The sequence below is a fragment of the Chelonia mydas genome, chromosome 1 (assembly GCF_015237465.2).
Source record: "Chelonia mydas isolate rCheMyd1 chromosome 1, rCheMyd1.pri.v2, whole genome shotgun sequence".
Classification (NCBI taxonomy): Eukaryota; Metazoa; Chordata; order Testudines; family Cheloniidae; genus Chelonia; species Chelonia mydas.
Window position 1 is genome coordinate 250,652,323 of NC_057849.1, and position 26,682 is coordinate 250,679,004.

The following is a 26,682-nucleotide window of genomic DNA, read 5'->3' on the forward strand; positions in this document are numbered from 1 at the left end:
AATTTGCTGCCTCACCAGAGTATTTTGAATATAAATTTAATATCTGTGAGGTGCTGATCGGGAAAAACTGTCAAAGAAATAAAATATCATTGTTTTTGAGCATGGTGCATATAAGGCAAACAGCATTAAGACTGGAAAAAATATCATAATGACTGTTACCTATTGACATTCTGTGACCAACTAGAAGGTAATGAGACTGCAGCAGCTCTTTCAAACTGCCCTTTGCCGAAAGTCAAAATCGAAGAGTTTGTTGCTGATCTGCAGATGGTTTGCCTATTATCTGTGAGTCTATTTTAGTTCTCAACCCCATGGAATCCTAACCAGCTGATAAGAGAAAAAAAATGTTAGTGTTGATTCCAGCTTTGGCTCACTTGTACTTCCCCACTTTACAGAAGATGACGTGACAGCGACTCTCCCATGGTGCCCTTCAAATAATAACAAAAGGGACTTGTCCCATGCAATACTGTCACATACTTATACAGGGATATGGGCTGCTGGCTACAGAGCTTTCTTTGTACCAGGTGTGTTCATAAGAAGAGCCTCTCATGCTCTGCCCAGCACGGCTGAAGAGCCTTTATACACAGCGCCCCCTGGTGGCTGCACAGTAGAAGACAGTTTAACTTTCCAAGGCACTGAAATCCCACCCCAGGCTGGCTGGGGTGCGTGGAGGGGGGCAGCTGTTCTCAGAGGGGAAGCGGCTGCCCCCCCGTCATGTCACGTCAGGTTTAGGGCAGTTCTCCAAGCCTCTCACTAGACCCACCCCTTATGTTTGGGGGGGGAAGGGGAAAGCAGGCTCAGAGTAGGTCTCTGGGGAGCGAGGTCTGTGCAGAGCGTTTCAGGGGGACGTGTCCCCTCCCCCAGCTTCCGAGCCTCTGGGCCAGGACCAGCAGCTTGCTCCGGGCGGGCGAGTCCCCCGCCGGCTCTTTAAAAGAAGCGGAACGTTCCCGCCCCGCCTCCGGTGTCGCGGGGACAGATTTCACCGCCACACGGCGGGTCCCTCGCGCGGAACGTCCGCCGAGTCTCTCCCGGCTCGTGTCTCTGCCGCGCTCGCCATGGACGCGTTAGCGGCCGAGCTGGGGGCTCTGACCCCGGAGCAGGCAGCGGCTCCCGTGAACACGGTGGAGGTGAGCGAGGGGACGGGGATAAAGGCGCCGGAGGAGGAGGGGCACGCTCCGCTATGGCGGCGAGCGGCGGCGCCCCCGCGAGCTGTCTTCCCGAGGCCCCTGTTGCGCCTGCGCAGAGGCTCCCGCTTCAGCCGTCGCTCTTCCCGCAGCATCCGCTACTGCGCATGCGCTTAGGCCCCGAGGTTCGCTTCTCCAGTAGGCTTTCCTGGCTCCAGGCACCTGGGTCTCGAGTCACCTGTGGCGCATGCGCAGGATCAAGCCACCCTTTCCACGCTGGCCTGTCCCTCCCCGCAAGCTCCAGGCGGCTGCTCGGCCTGGCAGCCCCCGGGCCTGGTGCCAGTGACCGGGCAGCCAGTGAGATGCTCACAGGGGGCACGGCCTGGTGTTGTGCAGCCTCCTGTGCCATTGAGCCCAGCGGCTGGTGGAGGGCGCCCAGCCTTTCCCCGGGGGACCGTGGCCGCCCCGGGATGTTACAAGGCCAGCGAGCGTCCCGCTCAGTGTGGGCAAGGGCAGGCACGTGTGAGCCGCCCGCGATGCCTAACATGACAGGAGACGCTCCAGCCTTGCCTACACGGGGCAGTTAGCAGTGTTTCTCATGCCGTGTGATTTCAGTCTCGATAACGCCTGTAGAGGGTGACACACAAAGAGCCTGGCTCTTACCTACTCCTAGGGAAATTTGCCTATCCAGCCCTGTATTTACCTTATGCTGCTGCCCATCACCATAGTACTTGAACCCCTTCCACGTAAAATGGATAGCAATAGCAATGTTCCTCCCGGACTTTGTGGCGTATCTGGCACTTCTCCTAGTTTTTTGGGGTAAAAGCACTGGATGGGTTAAGGCTTTGTTTTTGATATTTTTATATTTTAATTCCCCCCCTCCCCTTTTTTGGTAGGGGTTTAGTAGATAGAAGGGGGATGTCAGAAATGTAGCCTTGAAACCAGTGACTCATCACTGTGTTACCACCTCTTAAACATATCACTGTGCTGATAATGTCTGCATCAGTAGCTGCTACTCATACAATGCAAAGAGCCCAGTACTATATTCCATTGCAAAGTTAACTCATTATTTGCTCCCTTAGGACCTCATCCTCCAAGTGGGGTGGCCACCTTTTCAAAATGAAAAAAGAGGACACATGCAAGAACCCCACCCCTTCTGTGGTCCTGCCACTGCTCCTCCTTTCCCCCTGAGGCCCTGTCCCTTGGCCAGGTTGGCAGGTGGAGCAGACTGTGCTAAGAGCCATCCAGGGAGCCCCGGACCCTCCACCTGCCCTAGGTGGGGGGTTAGGGTGCCCAAGAGTGGTGAGGCACGTGTGAACCGTCCTATAGGATGTGCCGCCCAGGGCAGGTGGAGGGTCTGGGACTCCAGGGCTCCCCACAGTGGCCTGGACTCCATGGGCAGCTCTTACTATTTCCCGGCTCCGGCTTCTGACCTCGGGGGGGAAGAGGAGGAGCAGGGGGCAGGGCCTCATGGCAAGAGGGGGCTACAGCCTACCTCAGCCCCCGTGACTGCGAAGAGGCTGATGCTGTCCTAAGCCTCGGGTAGGTACAGATTGGCACCGCAGGGAATCTGGGACAAAAGCTGTCCCAGAGTCATTCAGCCTGGGACCAGGACGTGAAATGTACATTTTGGGACTGTGCCATCCAATTAGGGAAGGGTGGTCACTCTACCTGCAAGGTGTTGAGCCACCTTAGTTTCCGCTGAGCTCAATGAATTGTGGGTGTGTGGTGCTTCATGGAATCCAGCCCACATATAGTAGGCACAAGAGGGTTGAGACTGCCAATTGCCCTGTTGGTCCTGTATCTCTGCAGCTGCCCTGAAACTAATTTTGGGCCAATTTTACTTGTGATGCACATGAGTTTATCCTACAGGGCAAAGCATGCAAAGTTATAACCCTTTATTGAACCCACTTTCCTGCTCATGTTTATGCATACTACTACATACCAAAATAGTTTGTTGTGATACAGCAAGATTTATTTTTAAACAGTGGTGGAAAAATTTTATCTTGATTTGCATTCAATTCTTCCTCCCTAGGTTTGAAATGTAAACATTAAGCTGTTCCCTTTATTTTATGTTTTTTACCTTTCTCCTGTTGAAATAGGAAAAACGAAGTTAGACTAAGACTGAATAAAAATCAACTGAATTTCATGTCTTTGAAAGCAAGTGATACAAACAATATCTGGGACTCCAATATAGGATATGTCAATAACAGTTTTTTGACTTACTTTTAGTTCATTTTAGAATTGCACAGACCAGTTGAATATATTATTTAATGTTCAGAATCTTAGATGTCTTTGAATCTTTAGATACCTATAAAGTTAGACATACTGTTAACCTGCAAGTCACATTTGTCTGAATGTTTTGAATCTACTTTTTAACTACAGTAATACCTGAGATTACTGTACAGCTGAAAGAAGTTACAGGAATAAGTCTTTATTTTTTTCAGTTTTGACAGTACTTTGTGTTTGGCTGTGGGCATTAACATGTGTAGGATTAGGACCGTAGTTTTGTCTCTTGCAGAAAAGAAAACAAAACACTTAAACTTTCTAAAGGAGTGGCTCTTTTTTTTTTTTTTAAATAAATCAGGACATAGTATTTAAGTAGTGTTTTCTCAGAAACTTGTATTTTGTTAGCTTGTTTTTAAATTGAAACTGTATCCCTTGACTGTCTGTGCCTTGAATATAGTTTGTATTGCACACATTATTGTATTGTATGGATTGTATTGGATTGTATGTATTGGATTATTGTATGATATGAATTGTCATTTGCTTGTTCATATTCGTAATTTTGATTGACTAGTTACAGTCCCTCTTCTCTACATTGACTTGACTTTAAATAGTCTTAATGGTAGAAGTAGGATTGCCAACTTTGTAATGTATTAAAAACTGGAGACTGGACGCCATCAAGTCCCCTTTTCAACCAGACTTTCTGGTCGAAAACCGGACACCTGGCCACCCTAGGTAGTAGAGTAGTGATTAAGCTTTTAGATTTTTGTTAGATACACTGCTGCAGCTATTTCAAATTGTGTGTTTTATTTTTGTTTTTAGGAAAAATGGAGACTTCTTCCAGCTTTTCTAAAGGTTAGTGTTGCTTTATACATTTCACTTGGACATGAATGTTCAAGCTCTGAAACTGAAAACAATTTAACTAGTGCAAGACTGACTTGCTACAAGCAGTGTTTTGACAAGATAAAAGATGGTCAGAACTGTGTTTTAATCTTAAAACCTAATGCATTCATTTTAAAATCATATGTCAGCATGGTTTGCAGATTCTCTAAACTTTTTTTCAGCCCTTGTCCTTCAGCACAACCAAAACCCCATAGTTCTCACATTTAGTTTCCTTTCTTGTAAAAGTAGGTACTCCCCAATGGTCTCTTTCTCCTCTCCCAACACTAATTCATGGCTGCCCAACCTCTCGCAATCCATTAATGCCTTGTACAGCCAGACCTTCCTCCAATCCTGTATGCTCCTCAGTCCACCCTCCAGAGCATCAGAAAGCTTCCGTTTCTCTGATTAACCTCAAAAGTTCTCTATTTTGTTTTGGGCTTTTTCTATGCTTTTTTATTTTGTTATTCCCTACAACATTTTCCCTCTTTATCAAGTCCATTATTTTTTTCTTCTTTCTGTCTTTCCTCTTTTTTAACCTCCTTCTATGTCTTTTCCTCTGTTATTTCCCAGGCCACCTGTCCCCTTTCCATCTAGAGTTTGCATTCTCTCTACAGTCATCCAGTTCCTGCCCCCATAATATGAGAGGCAAGCCTATTACATAAATGAAAGTTTCTTGATTAATCTCAAAGGGAATAATTTGAGGCAGTCTCTCTTTAGAGGTGGCCAATTTTTTTTAGCCATTTTGAAACAGCGGTTTATGAAATACAGGCAGTGATTTTGGTTTGTTTTTTATTTCAGTGTTACCCAAGGAACCAATCTAGCTCATTGGTCTAGGGCCTGTAAAACACTTACTAGGCGGATATGGTCTCTGTCCCATAGAGCTTGCAATCTAAAATCCTGATCCGGCAAAGATGCATGCATGCATTACTTCACTCGTGCATGTGAGTAGCTCTGCTGAACTCTGGGACTTCTCATATAAGTGTTTGCAGATTTGGATCCTCATGAAAGATAACTCACAAACAGTGAGTAATAATAAGTAGGTGGGAACCACCAGGAGTCTCTCACTACCTCTGCTGCTGCATGGGGGCAGGATGGGTCCCTGCACATATCCGGTGCAGGAGAACAAAGTCCAGCAGTCATTTATGTGCTTTACTGTCATTCTGGCCCAGGGCTGTGATGGTACCTTGGGCCTGCCTAATACCCATCTCATTTACGACCCCTTCCTTACATCTCTCCCAGCCACCCCCACAAACTACTTGCAGAGGCTTGAAGTAGTAACATCATTAGAATTCCTGAGGCTGTAAGAATGTCCTTACTGGGGGAGGGCTGTTGGGATCATGTGTCCCAGTGCCCTGGTTCTGCAGGCATGGGTGGAGGAGATGCAATTTGCTGTATACTTTACATCAAAACTTTACATCCTTCACTATGTCCTTTTGTCACATAGCATGTGCCAACACCATACAATACAAATGCTGCGTATTGTGATTTTTTGTGTTGGAGTCAAATTTTTGATAAATCTCTGTTCATTTCTTCTGAAAGAAGTTAAAAAGTTAGACAAATAGTGATAGAACCACATATTTTGTATGTAAGAACATAAGAATGACCATACTGGGTCAGACCAAAGGTCCATCCAGTCCAGTATCCTGTCTACCGACAGTGGTCAATGCCAGGTGCCCCAGAGGGAGTGAACCTAACAACAGGTAATGATCAAGTGATCTCTCTCTTGCCATCCATCTCCACCCTCTGACAAACAGTGGCTAGGGACACCATTCCTTACCCATCCGGGCTAATAGCCATTAATGGACTTAACCTCCATGAATTTATCTAGTTCTCTTTTAAACCCTGTTATAGTCCTAGCCTTCACAACCTCCTCAGGCAAGGCGTTCCACAGGTTGACTGTGCACTGTGTGAAGAACTTCCTTTTATTTGTTTTAAATCTGCTGCCCATTAATTTCATTTGGTGGCCCCTAGTTCTTATATTATGGGAACAAGTAAATAACTTTTCCTTATTCACTTTCTCCACACCACTCATGATTTTATATACCTCTATCATATCCCCCCTTCGTCTCCTCTTTTCCAAGCTGAAAAGTCCTAGCCTCTTTAATCTCGCCTCATATGGGACATGTTCCAAACCCCTAATCATTTTAGTTGCCCTTCTGTGAACCTTTTCTAATGCCAGTATATCTTTTTTGAGATGAGGAGACCACATCTGTATGTAGTATTCAAGATGTGGGCATACCAAAGATTTATATAAGGGCAATAAGATATTCTCCATCTTATTCTCTGTTCCTTTTTTAATGATTCCTAACATCCTGTTTGCTTTTTTGACTGCCACTGCTCACTGTGTGGACGTCTTCAGAGAACTATCTACAATGACTCCAAGATCTCTTTTCTGATTAGTTGTAGCTAAATTAGCCCCCATCATATTGTATGTATAGTTGGAGTTATTTTTTCCAATGTGCATTACTTTACATTTATCCATATTAAATTTCATTTGCCATTTTGTTGTCCAATCACTTAGTTTTGTGACAGGTTTTAGAGTAGCAGCCATGTTAGTCTGTATTCGCAAAAAGAAAAGGAGTACTTGTGGCACCTTAGAGACTAACAAATTTATTTGAGCATAAGCTTTCGTGAGCTACAGCTCACTTCATCGGTTGCATTCAGTGGAAAATACAGTGGGGAGATTTATATACATAGAGAACATGAAACAGTGGGTGTTACCATACACACTGTAATGAGAGCGATCACTTAAGGTGAGCTATTACCATCAGGAGAGCGGGGGGAAGAAACCTTTTGTAGTGATAATCAAGGTGGGCCAGTTCCAGTTGACAAGAACATCTGAGGAACAGTGGGGAGTGGAGAGGAGGGAATAAACATGGGGAAATAGTTTTACTTTGTGTAATGACACATCCACTCCTAGTCTCTATTCAAGCCTAAGTTAATTGTATCCAGTTTGCAAATTAATTCCAATTCAGCAGTCTCTCGTTGGAGTCTGTTTTTGACGGTTTTTGGTTGAAGAATTGCAACTTTTAGGTCTGTAATCGAGTGACCAAAGAGACTGAAGTGTTCTCCGACTGGTTTTTGAATGTTATAATTCTTGATGTCTGATTTGTGTCCATTTATTCTTTTACGTAGAGACTGTCCAGTTTGACCAACGTACATGGCAGAGGGGCATTGCTGGCACATGATGGCATATCTCGCATTGGTAGATGTGCAGGTGAACAAGCCTCTGATAGTGTGGCTGATGTGATAAGACACTATAATGGTGTCCCCTGAATAGATATGTGGACACAGTTGGCAACAGGCTTTGTTGCAAGGATAGATTCCTGGGTTAGTGGTTCTGTTGTGTGGTTGCTGGTGAGTATTTGCTTCAGGTTGGGGGGCTGTCTGTAAGCAAGGACTGGCCTGTCTCCCAAGATCTGTGAGAGTAATGGGTCGTCCTTCAAGATAGGTTGTAGATCCTTGATGATGCGTTGGAGAGGTTTTAGTTGGGGGCTGAAGGTGATGGCTAGTGGCGTTCTGTTATTTTCTTTGTTGAGCCTGTCCTGTAGTAGGTGACTTCTGGGTACTCTTCTGGCTCTGTCAATCTGTTTCTTCACTTCCGCAGGTGGGTATTGTAGTTGTAGAATGCTTGATAGAGATCTTGTAGGTGTTTGTCTCTGTCTGAGGGGTTGGAGCAAATGCAGTTGTATCGCAGAGCTTGGCTGTAGACAATGGATCGGGTGGTGTGGTCTGGATGAAAGCTGGAGGAATGTAGGTAGGAATAGCGGTCAGTAGGTGTCCAGTATAGGGTGGTGTTTATGTGACCATCGCTTATTAGCACCGTAGCGTCCAGGAAGTGGATCTCTTGTGTGGACTGGTCCAGGCTGAGGTTGATGGTGGGATGGAAATTGTTGAAATCATGGTGGAATTCCTCAAGGGCTTCTTTTCCATGGGTCCAGATGAAGAAGATGTCATCAATGTAGCGCAAGTAGAGTAGGGGCATTAGGGGACGAGAGCTGAGGAAGTGTTGTTCTAAGTCAGCCATAAAAATGTTGGCATACTGTGGGGCCATGCGGGTACCCATAGCAGTGCCGCTGATTTGAAGGTATACATTGTCCCCAAATGTGAAATAGTTATGGGTGAGGACAAAGGCACAAAGTTCAGCCACCAGGTTTGCCGTGACATTATCGGGGATACTGTTCCTGACGGCTTGTAGTCCATCTTTTTGAAGTTCTTCACAGTCTGCTTTGGTCTTAACTATCTTGAGCAGTTTAGTATCATCTGCAAACTTTGCCACCTCACTGTTTACCCCTTTCTCCAGATCATTTATGAATAAGTTGAATAGGATCGGTCCGAGGACTGACCTTTGGAGAACACCATTAGTTACCCCTCTCCATTCTGACAGTTTACCATTTATTCCTACCCTTTGTTCCCTGTCTTTTAACCAGTTCTCAGTCCATGAAAGGGTCTTCCCTCTGATCCCATGACAACTTAATTTACATAAGAGCCTTTGGTGAGGGACCTTGTCAAAGCCTTTCTGGAAATCTAAGTACACTATGTCCACTGGATCCCCCTTCTCCACATGTTGGTTGACCCCCTCAAAGAACTCTAATAGATTAATAAGACATGATCTCTCTTTACAGAAACCATGTTGATTTTTGCCCAACAATTTATGTTCTTCTATGTGTCTGAAAATTTTATTCTTTACTATTGTTTCAACTAATTTGCCCGGTACTGATGTTAGACTTACCGGTCTGTAATTGCCGGGATCACCTCTAGAGAGAGCCTTTTTTAAATATTAGCGTTACATTAGCTATCTTCCAGTCATTGGGTACAGAAGCTGATTTAAAGGACAGGTTACAAACCATAGTTCCGCAATTTCACATTTGAGTTCTGTCAGAACTCTTGGGTGAATGCCATCTGGTCTCAGTGACTTGTTACTGTTAAGTTTATCTATTAATTCCAAAACCACCTCTAACGGTGCTTCAATCTGTGACAATTCCTCAGATTTGTCACCTACAAAGATGGCTCAGGTTTGGGAATCTTCCTAACATCCTCAGCCATGAAGACTGAAGCAAAGAATTCATTTAGTTTCTCCTCAATGACTTTATCGTCTTTAAATGCTCCTTCTTTATCTCAATCGTCCGGGGCCCCACTGGTTGTTTAGCAGGCTCCCCGCTTCTGATGTACTTAAACATTTTGTTATTACCTTTTGAGTTTTTGGCTAGCTGTTCTTCAAACACTTTTTTGGCTTTTCTTATTACATTTTCATTCATTGTTGGTATGCTGAGTTTTTGTAAAATTTTGTATATCAAAATAATTTTGTCTGGGAGTCATTTTTTGTTGTATTGCTTTCCTTAAATCCATGGGGACTTCATAGAGTCATAGAAATGTAGGACTGAAAGGGACCTCAGTAAGTCTTCTGGTTAATTTCCTTTTTTCTGAAGCAGGACTAAGTATTATCTAGACCAGAGGGGGGGGCAAACTATGGCCCGCGGGACCGTCCTGCCTGGCCCCTGAACTCTTGGCCAGGGAGGCTTAACCCCGGCCCCTCTCCCGCTGCTTCCCCCCTCCCGCAGCCACGCTGCCATACGGGCAGCGCGGCTTGCGCCTGCCCACCTCCCAGGCTTTCCAATAAGCCTGTGCTGCTGCTCTGAGCAGCATGGAAGGGGGCGGGGTGGGGGGGGGGTGGATAAGGTCCCGGGGGGCAGTCAGGGGACGGGGCGGTGGGATGGGGTGGAGGTTCGGGGCGGGGGCGCTCAGGAGACAGAGAGCGGGGGGGTTGGATAGGGGGTGGGGTCCTGGGGGGGTGGTTAGGGACGGTGGTCCCGGGAGGGGGAGGTCAGGAGACAAAGAGTGTGGGGGGGGGTTGGATGGGTCAGGGGTCTTCGGGGGCCTGTCAGGGGGCGGGGGTGTGGATAGGGTTTGGGGCGGTCAGGTGACAAGGAGCGGGGGGGACTGGGAGTGGGGGGGTTGGATAGGGGGTGGGGTCCCGGGGGGGCGGTTAGGGGCAGGGGTCCCGGGAGGGGGCAGTCAGGGGACAAGGAGCGGGGCGGGTTGGATGAGTCAGGGGTTCTGAGGGGGGCAGTCAGGGGGTGGATAGGGGGCAGGGGCCAGGCTGTTTGGGGAGGTACCGCCTTCCCTACCCGGCCCTCCATACCGTTTTGCAACCCCGATATGGCACTCAGGCCAAAAAGTTTGCCCACCCCTGATTGAGACCATCCCTGACAGTTGTTTTGTTTAAACTGTTCTTAAAATCCTACAAGGACAGAGATTTCACAGGTTTCAGAGTAACAGCCGTGTTAGTCTGTATTCGCAAAAAGAAAAGGAGTACTTGTGGCACCTCAGAGACTAACCAATTTATTTGAGCATAAGCTTTCGTGAGCTACAGCTCACTTCATCGGATGCATACTGTGGAAACTGCAGAAGACATTATATACACAGAGACCATGAAACAATACTTCCTCCCACCCCACTCTCCTGCTGGTAATAGCTTATCTAAAGTGACCACTCTCCTTACAATGTGTATGATAATCAAGTTGGGCCATTTCCAGCACAAATCCAGGTTCTCACAACCTCCCTTGTTAATTTATTCCAGTGCTTAACTGCCCTTACAGTTAGGTTGTTTTTCCTAATGTCCAAGGTAAATCTCCCTTGCTGCAATTTTAAGCCCATTACTTCTTGCCCTGTCCTCAATGGATGAGGAGAACAATTGATCACCCTTCTCTTAATAAAACCCCCCTTTTTACATACTTTTGAAGGCTGCTATCATGTCCCCCGTCAATCTTCTCTTCCCATAACTAAACAAATGCAATTTTTTTCAATCTTTTTTTATAGGTCATGTTTTCTAGACTTTTAATCAATGTGGAGCCAGCTGGGTAACTCTTGAGTTAGCTATTGCTTTCAATTAATTTTAAATGGAACCTTCACACATCTTCATAAAGTGAAAATTATATGTATGTTTCCAGTTGCTTAAATTATATATATGGTTCTAACCACTGGACCAACCTTCCCCTAAAAAGCTTCCTTTTCTTTGCAGCTTGTGGCTGATTATTTCCATGGAGTACTGAGACCCAGTGTCCCTTAGAGATGCTATGAAAAAAAATGCAGTGTATTATATTTACCTTCCATTTTTTTCTAATACAGTACAACCTTTCTAATGCTTGCATTGGTTCAACTTAATCCTGAACATCTGCAGCACTGATTTCTACTTGTTGATATCTGGTGGGTCCTGCTTCTGAACCATCAAGAAGCAATGGGTGGTGTAAGTGCTGGTAGGATGATGCTTCCTGCTTTGCAAGCAAATGGGAGGCTCTATCTGGAGCAGTTAAAGTACCTCCTGCGGGAGAGGCCTAGAAGCTACTAGTTTCATGTCTGTGGCATACTGTGCCTCCTGGTACTTGCTTATTACTAAGGATATGGTTCTATCACAGAGGTCACGGATTCTGTGACTTTCCAGGATTTCCATGACTTCTTCTGGGGCAGGCCTGAAGCAGCAGCTGAGGTTGAGTGAGCACCCCTGGGGCTGGAGCAGCAGCAGTCACCCCTTCCCACAGGAGCAGCAGTGGGATTGGAGCAGCTGCGGGCAGTCAGCCTGGGTGCTGCTGGAGCAGAAGCCACCAGCGACAGCCAGCCCTGGGGTGGGCTGGAGCAGCAGCTGTCAGAGTAGCAGCCGCCACCAGGGGTGGGGCTGAAGCAGCTGCAAGCAGCAGCGCTCTACTAGTTTCGTTCTCACCCCCAGGGGATTTTTAGTAAGTCAGGGACAGATTGCCGGCTTCTGTGAATTTTTGTTTATTGCCCACAACCTGTCCCTGATTTTTACTAAAAACTATGCATGACAGAATCTACATTCCTCCCCCAACTCTAGTGTCTCTGGGGCAGGTTGTCTGAGGCTTTTCTCATTCAATCTCTCACATCTTGCTGGACCTCTCCCTCTTTTTTACCCACCTTATAGCTGTAACCTGAGTCTACTCCTTGACCTTTTCCTTTATCCCACACAGTTCTTCTGTCTTTAGATCTGACAAATTATTAATATCCCAGGCATCTGCCATAATGGCAAACTGGCAAAAAAATGTTAATTCACAATGGCTTTCCCAATTATTCATGCAAACTTATGAGACTGAGTTATATGCACAGTTTGTGCTATAAAACTAGTAAATTTCAGATGAGGCTTTGTTGAAATCAGTGGAGTTATGCTGGTATAAACCTGGAGACGTAGTGTAGAATCAGACTGGTCACCCTCTGGGTTTCCAGAAACTCGTCAGCTAAAAAACTTTAAAGTTGATCCAGAAACTATTATAAGTAGAACTAATTCCTACGTATTAATTTCTGCATTGCTTTCGTGACTAATTTTCCCAAGGCTAATTCTGCTGTATATGCATTGTTTTGTTTTAGGTGAAAGGACTTGTGAAGCAGCACATAGACTCATTCAACTATTTCATCAATGTAGAGGTATGCTTCCTTGGTGGAAAGGGAATACGGCAACCTTTCAGAAGTGGTGTGCCGAGTCTTCATTTATTCACTTTAATTTAAGGTTTCGCGTGCCAGTAATACATTTTAATGTTTTTAGAAGGTCTCTTTCTATAAGTCTATAATAGATAACTAAACTATTGTTGTATGGAAAGTAAATAAGGTTTTTAAAATGTTTAAGAAGCTTCATTTAAAATTAAATTAAAATGCAGAGCCCCCCCCCCACCCCCCCTCCGGACCGGTGGCCAGGACCCGGACAGTGTGAGTGCCACTGAAAATCAGCTCGCATGCCGCCTTTGGCACGCATGCCATAGGTTGCCTACCCCTGGAATAGGCCTAAATTTACAAAAGTCATGTGACTCAATTATTTTTTCTTTTTTCTTTTTTGCAGATAAAGAAAATCATGAAAGCCAATGAAAAAGTCACAAGTGATGCTGACCCAATGTGGTATTTGAAGTAAGCATAAGGTTGATTTCTGTATTGGTGGTAGCAGTATAAGTATTATCTTGCATAACAATTTGTAATTGACTATAAAAATGTACATGTAGTTACATTGTGATATACTTGAGAAGGACGAGGTAAACCACACTCCAAATAAGATATCTCTTAGAGCTTTGAGTGACCACATTAAACAGAATTGATAGCCATGCAGTAAAAATACATTGTAGTGATGGTTTTTCAGTAGTCTGGTGAATTCTCAGAGCTGAGGCGCCAATATAGCTCTTCATTTGCAAAGGTAACTTTGCTTTTATATTTGTACATGAATTCCAAGACTTATTTCAAAATTCCAGATAGAGCATAGATCAAGCGCTATGGGATACTCTGGGAATGCATCCGATGAAGTGAGCTGTAGCTCATGAAAGCTTATGCTCAAATAAATGTGTTAGTCTCTAAGGTGCCACAAGCACTCCTTTTCTTTTTTCTGGGAAGACAGTTGCTATTTGTTTATTATTAGAATGGGAGATTATCAAAATGAATTGTGTTGAAAAATGGACTCTGCTTCCTTCAGTTCTACCACACAAATATCTTCGTGGTTGATAATAGCAATGTTTGTGTTACAGATACCTCAATATTTATGTGGGGATTCCAGATGTTGAAGAAAGCTTTAATGTAACAAGACCTGTGTCTCCTCATGAGGTAATAGTGAATTCAACTGTGGATTTCATTTCATGTTTACTGGTGGGTGGGTTGATATTGTGTGTAGCTTTTCCTGCCCAGTATCTCTTTGCTGTCAGGAAAGATTCTTATAATGGCCAGGTGTATTCCTAGTTGGGAAAAGAAGGCATCATTAGTTAACATTCTGATTGTAAGAAAATCACTCCAGTGGTTGTGAAATGACTAAATACCTGAATAACTAATTGTTCACTTTTTAAAAACTCTTCTTCCGGTTTAAAGCAGCAGGTTCTCCTGATAAAACAAAGTGAATATTGTATGAGAGAATATATATGTTCATATTTCATAGAAAAAACAGCTTTTAAAAAACATTAAGTTTGCAAAATCAACCACTCATAAGTTAGGAAGTGCCAGAATTAAAGTTGTCTGCATAATATTAATTCAGTCCATCGTGCATTATGATAGTTTTTCCCTGTATCATGTTGGATGTCTGAGACAAAGCCAGGACTAGAACCCAGAACCTGGTGCTTCTGGGTTCCCATCCAGTGCCTTAACCACAACATCCTTAATGTTCCTTAGATGTAGTCTTTTTTGCGCTTTTGTAGTCTTTGAGCACCTGTCTTTGAGAGCTGGTAGGTCCTCCGCACTCTTGAAAATCAGACCATTTACTTAAGTAAGAGCCTACATATGGACTTTAGATTTTAGGCACCTGTCTGGCTCCTGTTCCACTTCTCTGCTCTTCATGGAGTTTGTGTTCATTTTATTTTCTAAAAGGGATAAAATATAGGTGAGTGTTCTCAAGCTCTTTCATGATCTGGACTACTTTTTAAGGAATTGTCTCATGGATCACCACCTCCCTCTCAGTTCATGACCACATACCGTTCCTGTGACAATTGCTCCCACACAAAAGTAATACTAGAGAATTATTTAATGTTCTGTTTTTACTGCCATTTAGCAGCAGGAAAATAGGAGGAGAGCTGGCACCACATGACCAACAAGTTTGAGAACTGCTGGTGTAAATTAATTTTTGTTACTGGAGAAACTGTTTGCCTTTAGCAGGGAAAAAAGAGACACGCAATATGCAGTAATCCTTCGGGCCCATCTTATGTATAGACATGTCCTCACCCACAGGGCAAACTGTCTTCCATCATAAACCTGCATTTTACTCCATATACTGTTAATTCTGTATTCATAGCTGTACAAAACCTTCAATGAGTACATCAGAATCCTGAGAATGTGCCTAAATGAAGGTAACATACTCAAAGGCTGAGGCCATGAATAAGATATAGTATGTAGCTTTGAAGTCTTCTGGTAATGCAAATGAACCTTGTATCAACATTGCAGACATGTATGTTTATGCAAAACTAGTTTGACATTGGATTTCTGGATTGGGGAGAGAAGACTGGTGAGATCAAGAATGTTCAGAATGACAGAGCCTTGGACTATTTTATGCCCTAGCTCTGTGAGTGCTGCTCCTATCGATGATATCTGAGGAACTTGCATGTGGGGATTTAGGGAATTGAGAGAAAGTGACATTTTAAGATTTCAACCTTTTATAACTCCTCTTTCGTAAGAGAAGCACCATGTAATTGTCCATTATTGTATTTAAAAGCTAGCTAAATGTCCTTTTTAAATCTTACACATTGGCTGCCTTACGAGGCTTTCAATTGCCCCATGCTGTTTGATGTTAAGATACAGTACATAGAGACATGCCTGAACCAAAACACCAGATCTGAGCACCGGTGGGAGTGGGGATGGTCTTGAAATCCAGATCTCAATTTTTGCAGATTAGGGGTACCTGCATTTGAGGAAGGTGCCATCGCTTTAAAAGTTAAACTGCTTCATGTGGCCACAATGTTTCCATATGAAGAAGCAGTTACCATGGCTGCTATTGAAGTCTTGAATTTTTTTTTTTTTTTTTTTTTTAAAACAAGAGACTTTGGAATTCCTTGGATTTTGTTTGACAGACACTGAAGAGACTCAATCTAGCTCTCTTTTGCTTTCATCCTTCGTGGTGGTAGGTGGGAGGCCAGGCAAAAGTGGGATCTTCTGAGTAGATCTTGAGAATCTCCACTCTGAAGTAAGGGTGAAAAATGTCTATTTATCTCTTTCCTTTTAAGTGTCGCTTAAGAGATATGACCTACTCTGCCCCAATTACAGTGGACATTGAGTACACTAGAGGTAGCCAGAGGATTATTCGCAATGCATTACCCATTGGCAGGTAAGATACAAATATCAAGATAGCAGTATCAGTTTTTGTGTGTGTGCCATCAATCTCATTGGTGTGAAACTTAATCACTATATAAAAAAACTAGGGAAAGCTCTTTTTCCACCTTAAAATTAAAATAAAAAATAAGCTTGCAAGTGGAGCTTGGTGAATAGCAGCTGAGAGGATATGTTTCTGTTGGTCTCTTTGCAAATTTCTTTTGTTTTTCCAGAGCTTTTGGAAGTTGTAATTTGAATCTCTTCCCCAAAACTTGATTTATGCCTAGCTAGAGAGAGATAAAGAGACAAATACTACAGCCTCAAGCAGGGCTATTTTAAAGCAAAAATTAGGCACATTAGCTTCACACCTCAGCCTTCTTTACCTGAATTGGAGAATTTTGGGAGGTCTGCTACTGAAAATGGATGGCAAAAAGCAATAAATGCAAGCATCACTGGATTCCAATCTTGATAAAATTCTCCTTTAAAATTCTACCAATCTAGAGTCTAGATTGGATGTTGCAAAGTGATATTTTGAGTAGATGTGGCTGTGTAGAGGCAAGAATGCCAATTGAGTAGACAAAGGATGTGGTTGCCAGTATGGCTAAGAACACTTAATTCCTCAAAAAGAGGATGGAATGCTTGAAAGGGGAAAAAAAAAGAAGCCCTGAGAATTCTAGAGGGGCCAGAGGACCCAGTCCCCATAGTTTTCACTAGGACAGGATTCCAAAACTCCTTAAACTAGATAAAATGGCTCTTCTATAGACAAGTGGCTAAAAATGGCAGTGGCCTACAAAGAATATTTCATATATCACCTGAAAAATAACACAGACTGAATACTGGCTGCAAGCAGCAGGAGGAAGAGATTAAGCTCCGAACATTCTCTAGTCCCTGACCTTGATTCCCGAAGCAAAATAATTTCTATTGAATTTGTCAAGAGAACATGGATCACAGAAGTATAGGTATAGAGCCAAACTTACCGTAAATGCAAATAACAGTTTTTTCTTATTTCTGAGCCTTTACTTGATTGAAAGATTGTTTGAAAGAATTTCTGGGTACAAATAGGCCTTCATAATCATTCCATGCAGTGACTTAGGTGTAATTAAACAAAAAAAAAAAGTGATCAAGTGAAAGTACATTTTCACAAAAACTTGTATGTAGTGATCACTTATCAAGATACTTCTACACCGTTGCATCAGATATAGTGATCTGTTGTGGCTACAGGAGGGAAATGCAGCTGGGTGAGCACTTAGATTGTCATAATTCACTTAACATTTTTTCTTGATTTTTCTACACTTTTAAACAATGAAAGGAATGAGGATTTGTAAAGCAATCATGGTATAATAAGCCAAAAAAGACCAAAGTATTCCACAGATCTAGTGCACTATATCTGTACACTAAAACCAGCAGTTTTCTATACCTTCTCCTCTCCTGTCAAGTGGGAACGTTACTGCAAGAAAAAAGAAAATATTCTTCTGGCACAGCACTGACGTACCAATCTATTTTGTGATTTGAAAATGGCTCCAGTGATCCTATGCATTTATGATTTTAATTCCAAATGCAATAGACTAACAAGTTCCATGTCTGGATGAAAGGCGAGTCATAACAACAAACTTTCAGCTTGGTTTACTTAGTAGAAATATTACATTTAAAACAATATCCAAAACTACTGGTTAACAATGAACATTTTATATAAAAGAACAGCCAATGATATACAAAAGAGAGGGAACTTCATTAAACACATCAGTCCTGTGATACTACTCTAGATAGCTAAACAAGTTTTTAAATGTATAGATTCCAAAAAGTGTGTTTTTAAATATGTTAAAACAGGTAATATCTGACTGGGAATATATTTCCACCTCTTTTTGGAACAATGTGTTAATCTTTTCATAAACCTTTAAGTTAATTTGCTTGCCCCAAGGGAGCACATGTCATACTCTCTTGTTTGATTTGCAGTTCAGCTGGAAACAGAAAGTTCACATAAGTTTTTTTTTTTTTTTTTTTTCTTGTGCTGTTGTAGTGGGAGCATAGAGCATCTGTAAGTTTTGGTGGGGAAAGTGGCTTCTATTGTGTTGTATGAGAGAAATCTTTGGACAGAAAAAAAAAAAACCCTATAACATTTTATTTCATTCCAGATTAGTTTGCCTGCCTTTTGTATTTCTGTATGCACTTTCAATGTGCATTGGCTGATTATTCCTCTCCCCATTTTTTGTTTCTTTTCTTTTAAAAAATAAAACAAAACATTTGAAGCTGTTTGCTTGGGAGAAAAAAAAATCAATCTGACTCCTTTTCCTTAAATGAGTAAATTTGTCTTCTTATACTGTGACACGGAAGCTGCAAAGTAACATGTTTTCCATCATCGAAAAATTGAGGGTTGAAGCTTGTTCCCATTGGGTTTTCATCATGATATCTGCATACCCCATTTTGGTTCTCTCTAACAACTGATTATGATTCCTGAAATTAGTAACCAAGGAATTAGGCCGATCACATTTGTGATCTAGGATAATGACTGGCATATAAAGCTACTTATCTCTAGTGAGCGAGTGAACACACTGTCCCAAGAAGACATAACTGGAGCAATTAAGATATCTGCATAGATGCGTTGCTCTGAGAAGATAGCAATTCTTCTTCTTTATTAAATACAGAAATTTACACACAACTAGGTCAATCGTTTTTTATTTTTAGATTTAAGTATATGAAAATGGCCAGGAAGTCCATGAAATTGAAAAGCTCCAAAGGAAAGGAATAAAGTTTAGGTAGCAAGAGATGACTGAATTTAAAGTTTTCAGGAGTCCCATTTGATGAAGTGGATATTTAGTTGCATAGCTGCCTCACAGAGCTCTTAAACACATTAGGATGAAATTCATCCCAGCGAAGGGAGCCAGGGCAAAACTTAAGCATTGCTGAAGTCTCATATAAGCGCTATTTGGAGGACTTATGTGGAGCACGGGCCTTACGCAGGCCTCTACAAAGGAGTAAATTTCACTGTAATGATGAATTAGTTGCACTCATCTGTAGGAAGAACCATGGCACATGGCTGTTTTTTAAGCAAATACAGTGTGTGAATAAATTACTTTTTATCACATCCAGAACGCAATTTCTTTTCCTTTGAAATAAAGTGCCCTCACTTCTCATAGACTTTTTTCAATGAAAAATGTAAGGTTTTGAAAAAGTATCTTGTGAATCTGACTGAAAAAGCATTTTACAATAAGAAAAGTGGATGATTTTACTATGAGAACTCCAGAATTGCTTATTAACCAACAGCAAAAACTCAGACATACATTGGCAAAAGTGAAACAGTTGAATGAACTTTTCCTGTGATCTCGCACTCTTTTTGTTTGGATCACATATTACAGCACTTAGGTTTTTTACACATTTTTTCAGAATATTTGATGATGATAAACACAATGGGAGGGAGTTAAAGGAGAGGAACTTTAACTCAGCTTCTTTGCTTTTGTACTTTACTTCTGATCTCTACTTTTTCAAGTCCCCTGGGTTGTAAATGTTCAACACATTTTCTCCAGTTTTGTCATCACTGACTGTTGTAAGGTCTGTGACTTCTCATGTTGTCATTCTTCTTAATTTACGGTACAAGGATAACTGTGGTTTTCTTACAGAATGCCTATAATGCTGCGCAGCTCCAATTGTGTTCTTACTGGGAAAACTCCAGCAGAGTTTGCCAAACTTAATGAATGCCCTTTAGATCCAGGTACTGTCTTCATCCAATTAATTTTCCTTCTGTGGCTTTAGTGGGTTTTTTCCTCTCTAAAAGATAGTTTTAGAGATAAAAAAATAATCTCATCTGCTTGTATGTACTAGTTATTTTCCTAAGAAGATCAGTCAGGCTGTCTAATTATCATAATGGGTAGCTACTGAATATACACTAGTAGTTAAAGAAGCAAATAAGCTTTCATGTGTATTTTATAAAGGATGAGAAACAGTTCTGACAATATGGAAAACAGTATGCTCAGACAGGTCCCCTGGCCTCAGAAGTCCAACATTTTGAAAGGGTTGAGATAAGAATGCTGATTTGTGAGGGGAGAATAAATATTCAATTTATTAATACTGGGAATGCTAAGAGGATAAAAGGACATTTTAAAAATGTACAGTATGGTTAAAAAAGAGTAAGTACTTCTATTCCCCTTGTTCTGTAGAGCAAGACTAAGGCGGGAAAAGGTAAAACTGAAAGTGGGTGGCTTTTTAAAATTTTGCACCTTTAAAAAAAAGGGAAAGGTTACTTACCAGTATCTATTATTCTTCTAGTATATTGCTTCTGCGGATCTGTTCTTTCTTGGTGTGGGCATACATATATCCCATGAGTGGGATATACAGAAGCAATTCTCAAAGGAGAGGAAATACTTGTTTACATTGTATAATTAACCTGTGGAATTCACAGCTCAGGGAAAATACTGTACCAAATTGTTCAAAAGTTTCTTGACTGTTTATATGCATGACTAACATTTGTAGCTAGAGTACATAAGCTAGAGACAAATCTAACACTTCAAGACATAAATTGATGACTTCTTAGAGTAGGATTGAAATTTTCCTTCACTGATATAATGTTGCATTATTGGCCAGATATACTTTGCTTAAAGGACAGGTTTCAGAGTAACAGCCGTGTTAGTCTGTATTCGCAAAAAGAAAAGGAGTACTTGTGGCACCTTAGAGACTAACCAATTTATTTGAGCATAAGCTCTCACGAAAGCTTATGCTCAAATAAATTGGTTAGTCTCTAAGGTGCCACAAGTACTTCTTTTCTTTTTGCTTAAAGGAGAAGCCCAGTGCTCTGATCCAGTACAGCATCTCCTATGTTTCCCTTATAGAAGTAGGGATTTTAAATTAAAGTTACTAATGTCAGTAACCTGGCTTTACCATGATTAAAAAAAAAATTGTTAATGGTTCATAGGGAAACCACCAAAAGATAGATATGTTTATAATCCAGAAAGCTGGGGAAATACAGATGTTATCTCTACCTAAGTTTTCATATATCTGCTTGTTAGCAACAGATGTCAAGATCTTCATAATTTCTTAATTGTCCATACTACTTTTATTATTTTTTAATTAAAGACAGATTTTTTTAAAAAAGTTTACTTGCTTTGGTTGTAGTTTTTCATCAGTGTGTTGACTTTTCTCTCTCTTCTCCCCGCCTCCCATCTTTCCTGTCATTTATCAAAGTGCTTTCAGGAAGTGCCTTTATGTTTTCCCTGTTCCATTTTATCTCTGTGTTCATTTGTTATGATCACAAAATACCTTGGCGTAAAATGCTATACAAGTTGAGGATTGTTCCAAGTCAGATTTCTGATTAGAATACAATAACACGAAGTATAGATTCTTCATTGCTTCAGTTACTACAATAGAATTGAAATGAGTGAAAAAAGGTTAATATTAAATTAATGTTTCACTGGAGAAAGTAATTATGGAAACCAAGCTTATTAATTTGGGCTCCTGTGTTGGTAATTTGCTGAGCACCTCACGTGGTCAGTCCTTTTAATCATGACGTCTTAATCAGGTGCTGTTCTGGCAAACAGTTTTATTTGTGGTTTAACTTGAAGTACCAACAGTTCAACAACATCCTTTTTATAAATATTTTCTGTCTGCCTTAGGGTTCTCTTTAGCACCTATCAGTGTTGCAGATAAGCACTTTCCAACAAGATCTTAAGATCCCAAGTAGATCAGCATAACAAGATTCCAGCAAGATATAATAGTCTTTTCTCTCTCCATAGTTATAAGAGGTTCCCCTTGGATTAGAATTATATATAACGTTTTGTGAGATGGTGTTTATTCCCCCTCTTTTCCTATTATGTAATTCTCTTTATGCATTTCTTGTAGTTTAATTTTTTAATTTACTTTTATGTTTATACATTATAACATTTTTGAAACTATATCGTAAGAGGTGAATAATAGCCGAGGAAGATGAAGTGCAAACCCATTTTTCTTCTCCATTTGGTAGGTGGCTACTTCATTGTCAAAGGTGTAGAGAAAGTCATTCTTATTCAAGAGCAGTTATCCAAAAACAGGATCATTGTGGAAGCTGATAGAAAAGGGACAGTTGGAGCTTCTGTTACCAGGTATGGCAAATGCACTGCAGTCTCTTAAGAGTCTTGTTTATGTCATCACTTGGAAGTTAACTTTCATTTACTTCAGTTTAGTGCAAAAAATATTGAAAGCACTTTTAGCACCACTCTCTTTCTAACGTAGTTCCAATAACTTAAAGCCCCATCCTGAAGTCCACTTGCCCAAAGTTCCCATCAAAGTCAATGGGAGACTTCAGATTTGGCCCTAAGTTAGTGAAGTGAGTTACAGTTTTTGTTATAGAGCAAATTTTGCTGTGACGCTTTTTTTTTTTTTTTTTTTGCTGTAAAAATACAGAAAACAAGTGCTACCTATAGTTTATAGTATTTGACCCAATCTTGCTCCAGTGATCAGTGGCAAACGCCAAGTGACGTCAGTAGAAGATTTCTCTCTTTTTGGTTTCTAGTAAACACTGGAAACCTGCCACCCAACCTTGATGCATAAGCACGCTGACCTCTCACCGACATGTGGATGTGTAGGAGGCTTATTCAAGCTCTATAAGTTTAACTTCTTTAGTTTAGTGCTCATGAGAGTTGTCAGAGTCTGACTCATCATGGAGCCTGAATCGTATGTTCAGTCATATGCCAGGTACAGCATGCATAGTGACATTTTCAGGCCTTTCCTCACCGCCTCACCAATGTGCTTCCTGACCTCTTACCACCGCTAAGACTAGGAGGGCAGTTAGGTTCCCATACCCACTCAGACCTCCCAGCTGATGCTGCCAGCAACCAGTTGAGGTGTAATGTTTTATGTTGTGGCTCCCTGCCTTTTCGGTACTGGTCAATTTACTTTGACCACTCAGTGGCCATCAGAGTATGGCAGTATTCAGTCACACAAATCTGAAGTGGATTTGAACCAACTAACTAGTGATGAAATGGCCGGTCCTTTACAAGACCCTTGATCTAGGGCTACCCAGTGGTTGCATCTCTGCAGTGGGGTAGGGAAAATGGGTGCCATGCTAATTAGAAGACTTATTTACACAAGCTCCAGTCAAGGAAAAAGTTAATCTGTTGGGAGTGGTGTTGGGGTGGGGGGCAACTTAATCTTTGGCTAAATCAGCTTAGTATGGATCAAAAATCTATAGGGTGTTTTTTGAGGGGTTTTTTTTTTGTACTCCACAAATAGTTGAAGACTGCAGATATATTCTTATGGGTTGGGCCTCTTATTCTTAGCCAACCAGCTTTATTTTCTGTTTCAGCTTTTTGTGTTAATTTTTAACCAAAAATCAGTGCATCCTAAAGCACCTATTACTGTGTTATGAGCCACCATATGTGCTTTATTAATAGATGCCCCAACACTTATCTCTTCCTACTGGAGTACTATTACACAAGCAACCAAAGCGAGACCAAAAAGACAACAAGAGGATGTGTGGTTATATCTCACTGCTGAAACTCTAACAGTCCTTGTACATAGAAAGAGCTAATTGGATCCATGTGTCTGTTTATGTATTACTCACTTATGTTTTGCAATTTTCAATTAATCCTCATCCTACTAAATTTAAGTACTGATGTTCCCCATCACGAGTAACCTTCTCTTATTTCTGGTCTATGCATCTGTAGCTGTTGTTTAAAATCAATAAAAGGCATTGGAATTTATTGGTCTGAGTGAGTGAAATCTTTTTTATAAAGCACTTTAAAAGAGTTAAGTAAAAAATACTCTTTTTTTTTAACTTTAGTTCCACACATGAGAAGAAGAGCAGAACAAATATGATTGTGAAACAAGGAAGATTTTACCTGAGGCATAACACTCTGTCAGAAGATATTCCCATTGCTATTATATTTAAGGTAATATAACTGTCAGTCTACAAAATTTTAGTTCAAGAGCAAAGCTCTGTAGTAGCACTCATGATGTAATATGTTCTGTAAAGGAATTCTGGACATGAACAGTTTGACAATAACTGGGTTTACAGCATATTATTAGAGGTAGTAGAGTAAAATATAGAGATACGGGCGGAAATGTTCAAACCTTTAATTCTTCCTGCAAAGGCCAAAAGTTGTCCTTGCTATATTTCTTTTAAAGTTAGTGTATGTACAAGATACAAAATAGAACGACAAAACGTAGATTGCTCAAAGTATTTTGAAAGACCTTTAAGGCATTTTTATTTGCTGAATCAGAACTGGTGAACAACTAAAGAGTGACTCAGTAATGGTGAAAGTAACCATGTATGTTTCATAGAATCCTAGAAATGTAGGGCTGGAAGGGACCTTGAGGAGTTAACTGGTCCATGCCCCTGCTCTGAGACAGGACCAAGTATACCTAGGCCACCACTGAGAAGTGTTTGTCTAACTTGTTCTTAAAAACCTCTAATGATGGGGCTTCCACAACCTCCCTTGGAAACCTATCCCAGTACTCAACTATCTTTATAGTTAGATTAGATATCGGGAAAAACTTTCTAAAACTTCTGTGCTGCAGATTAAGTCAATTGCTTCATGTCCCACCTTCAGTGGACATAGAGAACAATTAACCACTATCCTCTTTAATAGCAGCCTTTAACATATTTGAGGACTTATAAGGTCCTCCCCTCAGTCTTATTTTCTCAAGACTAAATATGCTTGTTTTTTTAACCTTTCCTCATAGGTCAGGTTTTTAAAATTTCTTACCATTATTGTTGCTCTGTACTGGACTCTCTCCAATTTGTGTAAAACTTTCCTAAATTATGGTACCCCATACTGGACACAGTACTCCAGCTGAGGCCTCACCATTGCTGAGTAGAGCAGGACAGTTACCTCCCGTGTCTTACATATGACACTCCTATTAGAACACCCCAAACTTCTAGCCTTTTTTGCAATTACATCACATTGATTCATATTCAATTTGTGATCCATTATATCCCACAGATCCTTTTCAGCAGTACTACCACCTCATCATGTATTCCCCATTTTGTATTTGTGTTTGATTTTTCCTTCCTAAGAAATACTTTGCAATTCTCTTTCTAGAACTTCATTTTGTTGATTGCAGGCCAGTTCTTCAATTTGTCAAGATAATTTTCAATTCTCATGCTGTCCTCTGAAGTTCTTACAACCCCTCCCAACTTGGTGTGATTTCCAGATTTTATAAGCATACTCTCCACTCCATTATCCAAGTCATTAATGAAAATGTTTAATAGTACCGGACAGATCCTTCGCTGTACCTCACTGGATATGTCCTCCCTGATTGACAGAGAACCATTGATAACTACTCTTTGAGTGTGTGTTTTTCGAAGAGTTATGCACTCACCTTGTAGTAATTTTATCTAGACCACATTTCCCTAGTTTGAGAGAATATCATGTAGGACTGTGTCAAAAGCCTTACTAAAATCAAGATATAGCACGTCTGCTGCTTCCCACGTCACAGGGTGCTCCTTCAGCTACCCAGTGAGCAGCGCTGCCTAGCCTGTTTTCATGGTCTCTGTCACAAACACACAGTCTGTTTCTTTTCCACCATGAGCACCTCTAATCCTCTGTTTCCAAACAGGACAGAACATGGCACAAGTATACAGCAGGAGGAGCCATTCACACAGCTTTCTGTCCTCCACCCAGCTTACTCTCTGAGCTTCCCCCTGCTTCCTGTTCCTCCCAGTTATATATCCTCCTGATTACTGAGCCAGCTCTCTCATTAGCCCCAGCAATTACCACCCAGTGTCAGTAGTCCCCACTAGAAACAGGTTTCTTGGCTCCAATTAAGCCTACAGCCTTCTCTGTGCTGCAGCTACTTCAGTGACCAGAGTGCGACAGCTAGCACTGTGTCACACCTGCCTAGCTACTAGGCCAGAGACTCTGTCAAAGAAGGAAATTAGGCTGGTTTGGCATAATTTGTTCTTGATAAATCCATCTTGACTATTATCACTGTTATCTTCTAGGTGCTTATAAATTGATTGTTTAATAATGTGTTCCAGTAACTGTCCAGCTGTCTAAGTTCGGCTGACTACTCTGTAATTTCCTGGGTTCTCTTTGTTCCCCACTTTAAAGACAGGCGCTATGTTTAGTTTAGTTCTGTCCATGAATCCTTTCTATTTAGAGCAATTTTCTCAGTGCTAATTGCACTGTATCTAACCCATTCTTATAACCATGACTGCATGTTCTGTGTTGCAGGATTTTATATTAATGCATAGTTTGTATGATCATATAATGGAGGACCCCTTATAATACCTGTGTACAGTAGAGCATGGCAGGGTTTAGAAAAATCTGCTTGCCCCGGGTGAGAGGGGATTTTTCTCTGGAGAGTGGGCTGAATGAGGCTCCAAAGCTACTTGCTCCTTTTCTGACAGCAGATGAGGAGGCAGAGCATCCTCCATGATGCTAGTCCCTTTTGAGGAAGGGAGCAGGGACCCAAGAAGTTGGAACCACTACATCTTTCACAGGAGTAAAGGGGGAAAGGCATGGTGGAGAGTGGCTCATGAGCTGGCAATCTTTTCAGTGCGTGGGGGTGGGCAGGGGGCAAGAGGAGCGAAGAGCCCAGATAGAGAGGATTAGCTGGGAGGCCCCGGTGCCTTCTGCATGTTCAGGACTCAGGAAAGCCTGAGGAGTGGTGCGGGTAGCAGAAGCAAAGGAGCTAGCGCTGGAAAGAGGCCATTGGGAATGCCAGGGGCACTCTGCACTGATCATTTCCTTACTCTTGTGAAGTTAAGGCCTGATTC

General features: G+C 41.7%; 1 protein-coding gene across 9 annotated transcripts in view; it reads left to right on the top strand.

The window, feature by feature from the left end:
- The first annotated feature begins 805 nt into the window (after nucleotides 1-805).
- Nucleotides 806-26,682, top strand: part of POLR3B (RNA polymerase III subunit B) — a 124,379-nt gene continuing 98,502 nt past the window's right edge. For 7 of the 9 annotated variants that reach the window (XR_005222586.2, XR_005222598.2, XR_005222588.2 and 4 more), the window contains exons 1-9: nucleotides 968-1,124; nucleotides 4,170-4,202; nucleotides 12,606-12,662; nucleotides 13,072-13,136; nucleotides 13,742-13,817; nucleotides 15,914-16,014; nucleotides 19,613-19,704; nucleotides 21,946-22,063; nucleotides 23,743-23,851. Coding sequence is in view for 5 of the 9 variants with exons in the window: in XM_037880106.2 (XP_037736034.1) it covers nucleotides 1,053-1,124; nucleotides 4,170-4,202; nucleotides 12,606-12,662; nucleotides 13,072-13,136; nucleotides 13,742-13,817; nucleotides 15,914-16,014; nucleotides 19,613-19,704; nucleotides 21,946-22,063; nucleotides 23,743-23,851 (723 nt within the window). In the remaining 4 variants the exon portion in view is untranslated. Of the gene's footprint in view, nucleotides 1,125-4,169; nucleotides 4,203-5,027; nucleotides 5,171-12,605; nucleotides 12,663-13,071; nucleotides 13,137-13,741; nucleotides 13,818-15,913; nucleotides 16,015-19,612; nucleotides 19,705-21,945; nucleotides 22,064-23,742; nucleotides 23,852-26,682 lie in introns of all 9 variants that reach the window. The other 2 variants (XM_037880105.2, XM_037880104.2) reach the window with 2 other exon arrangements.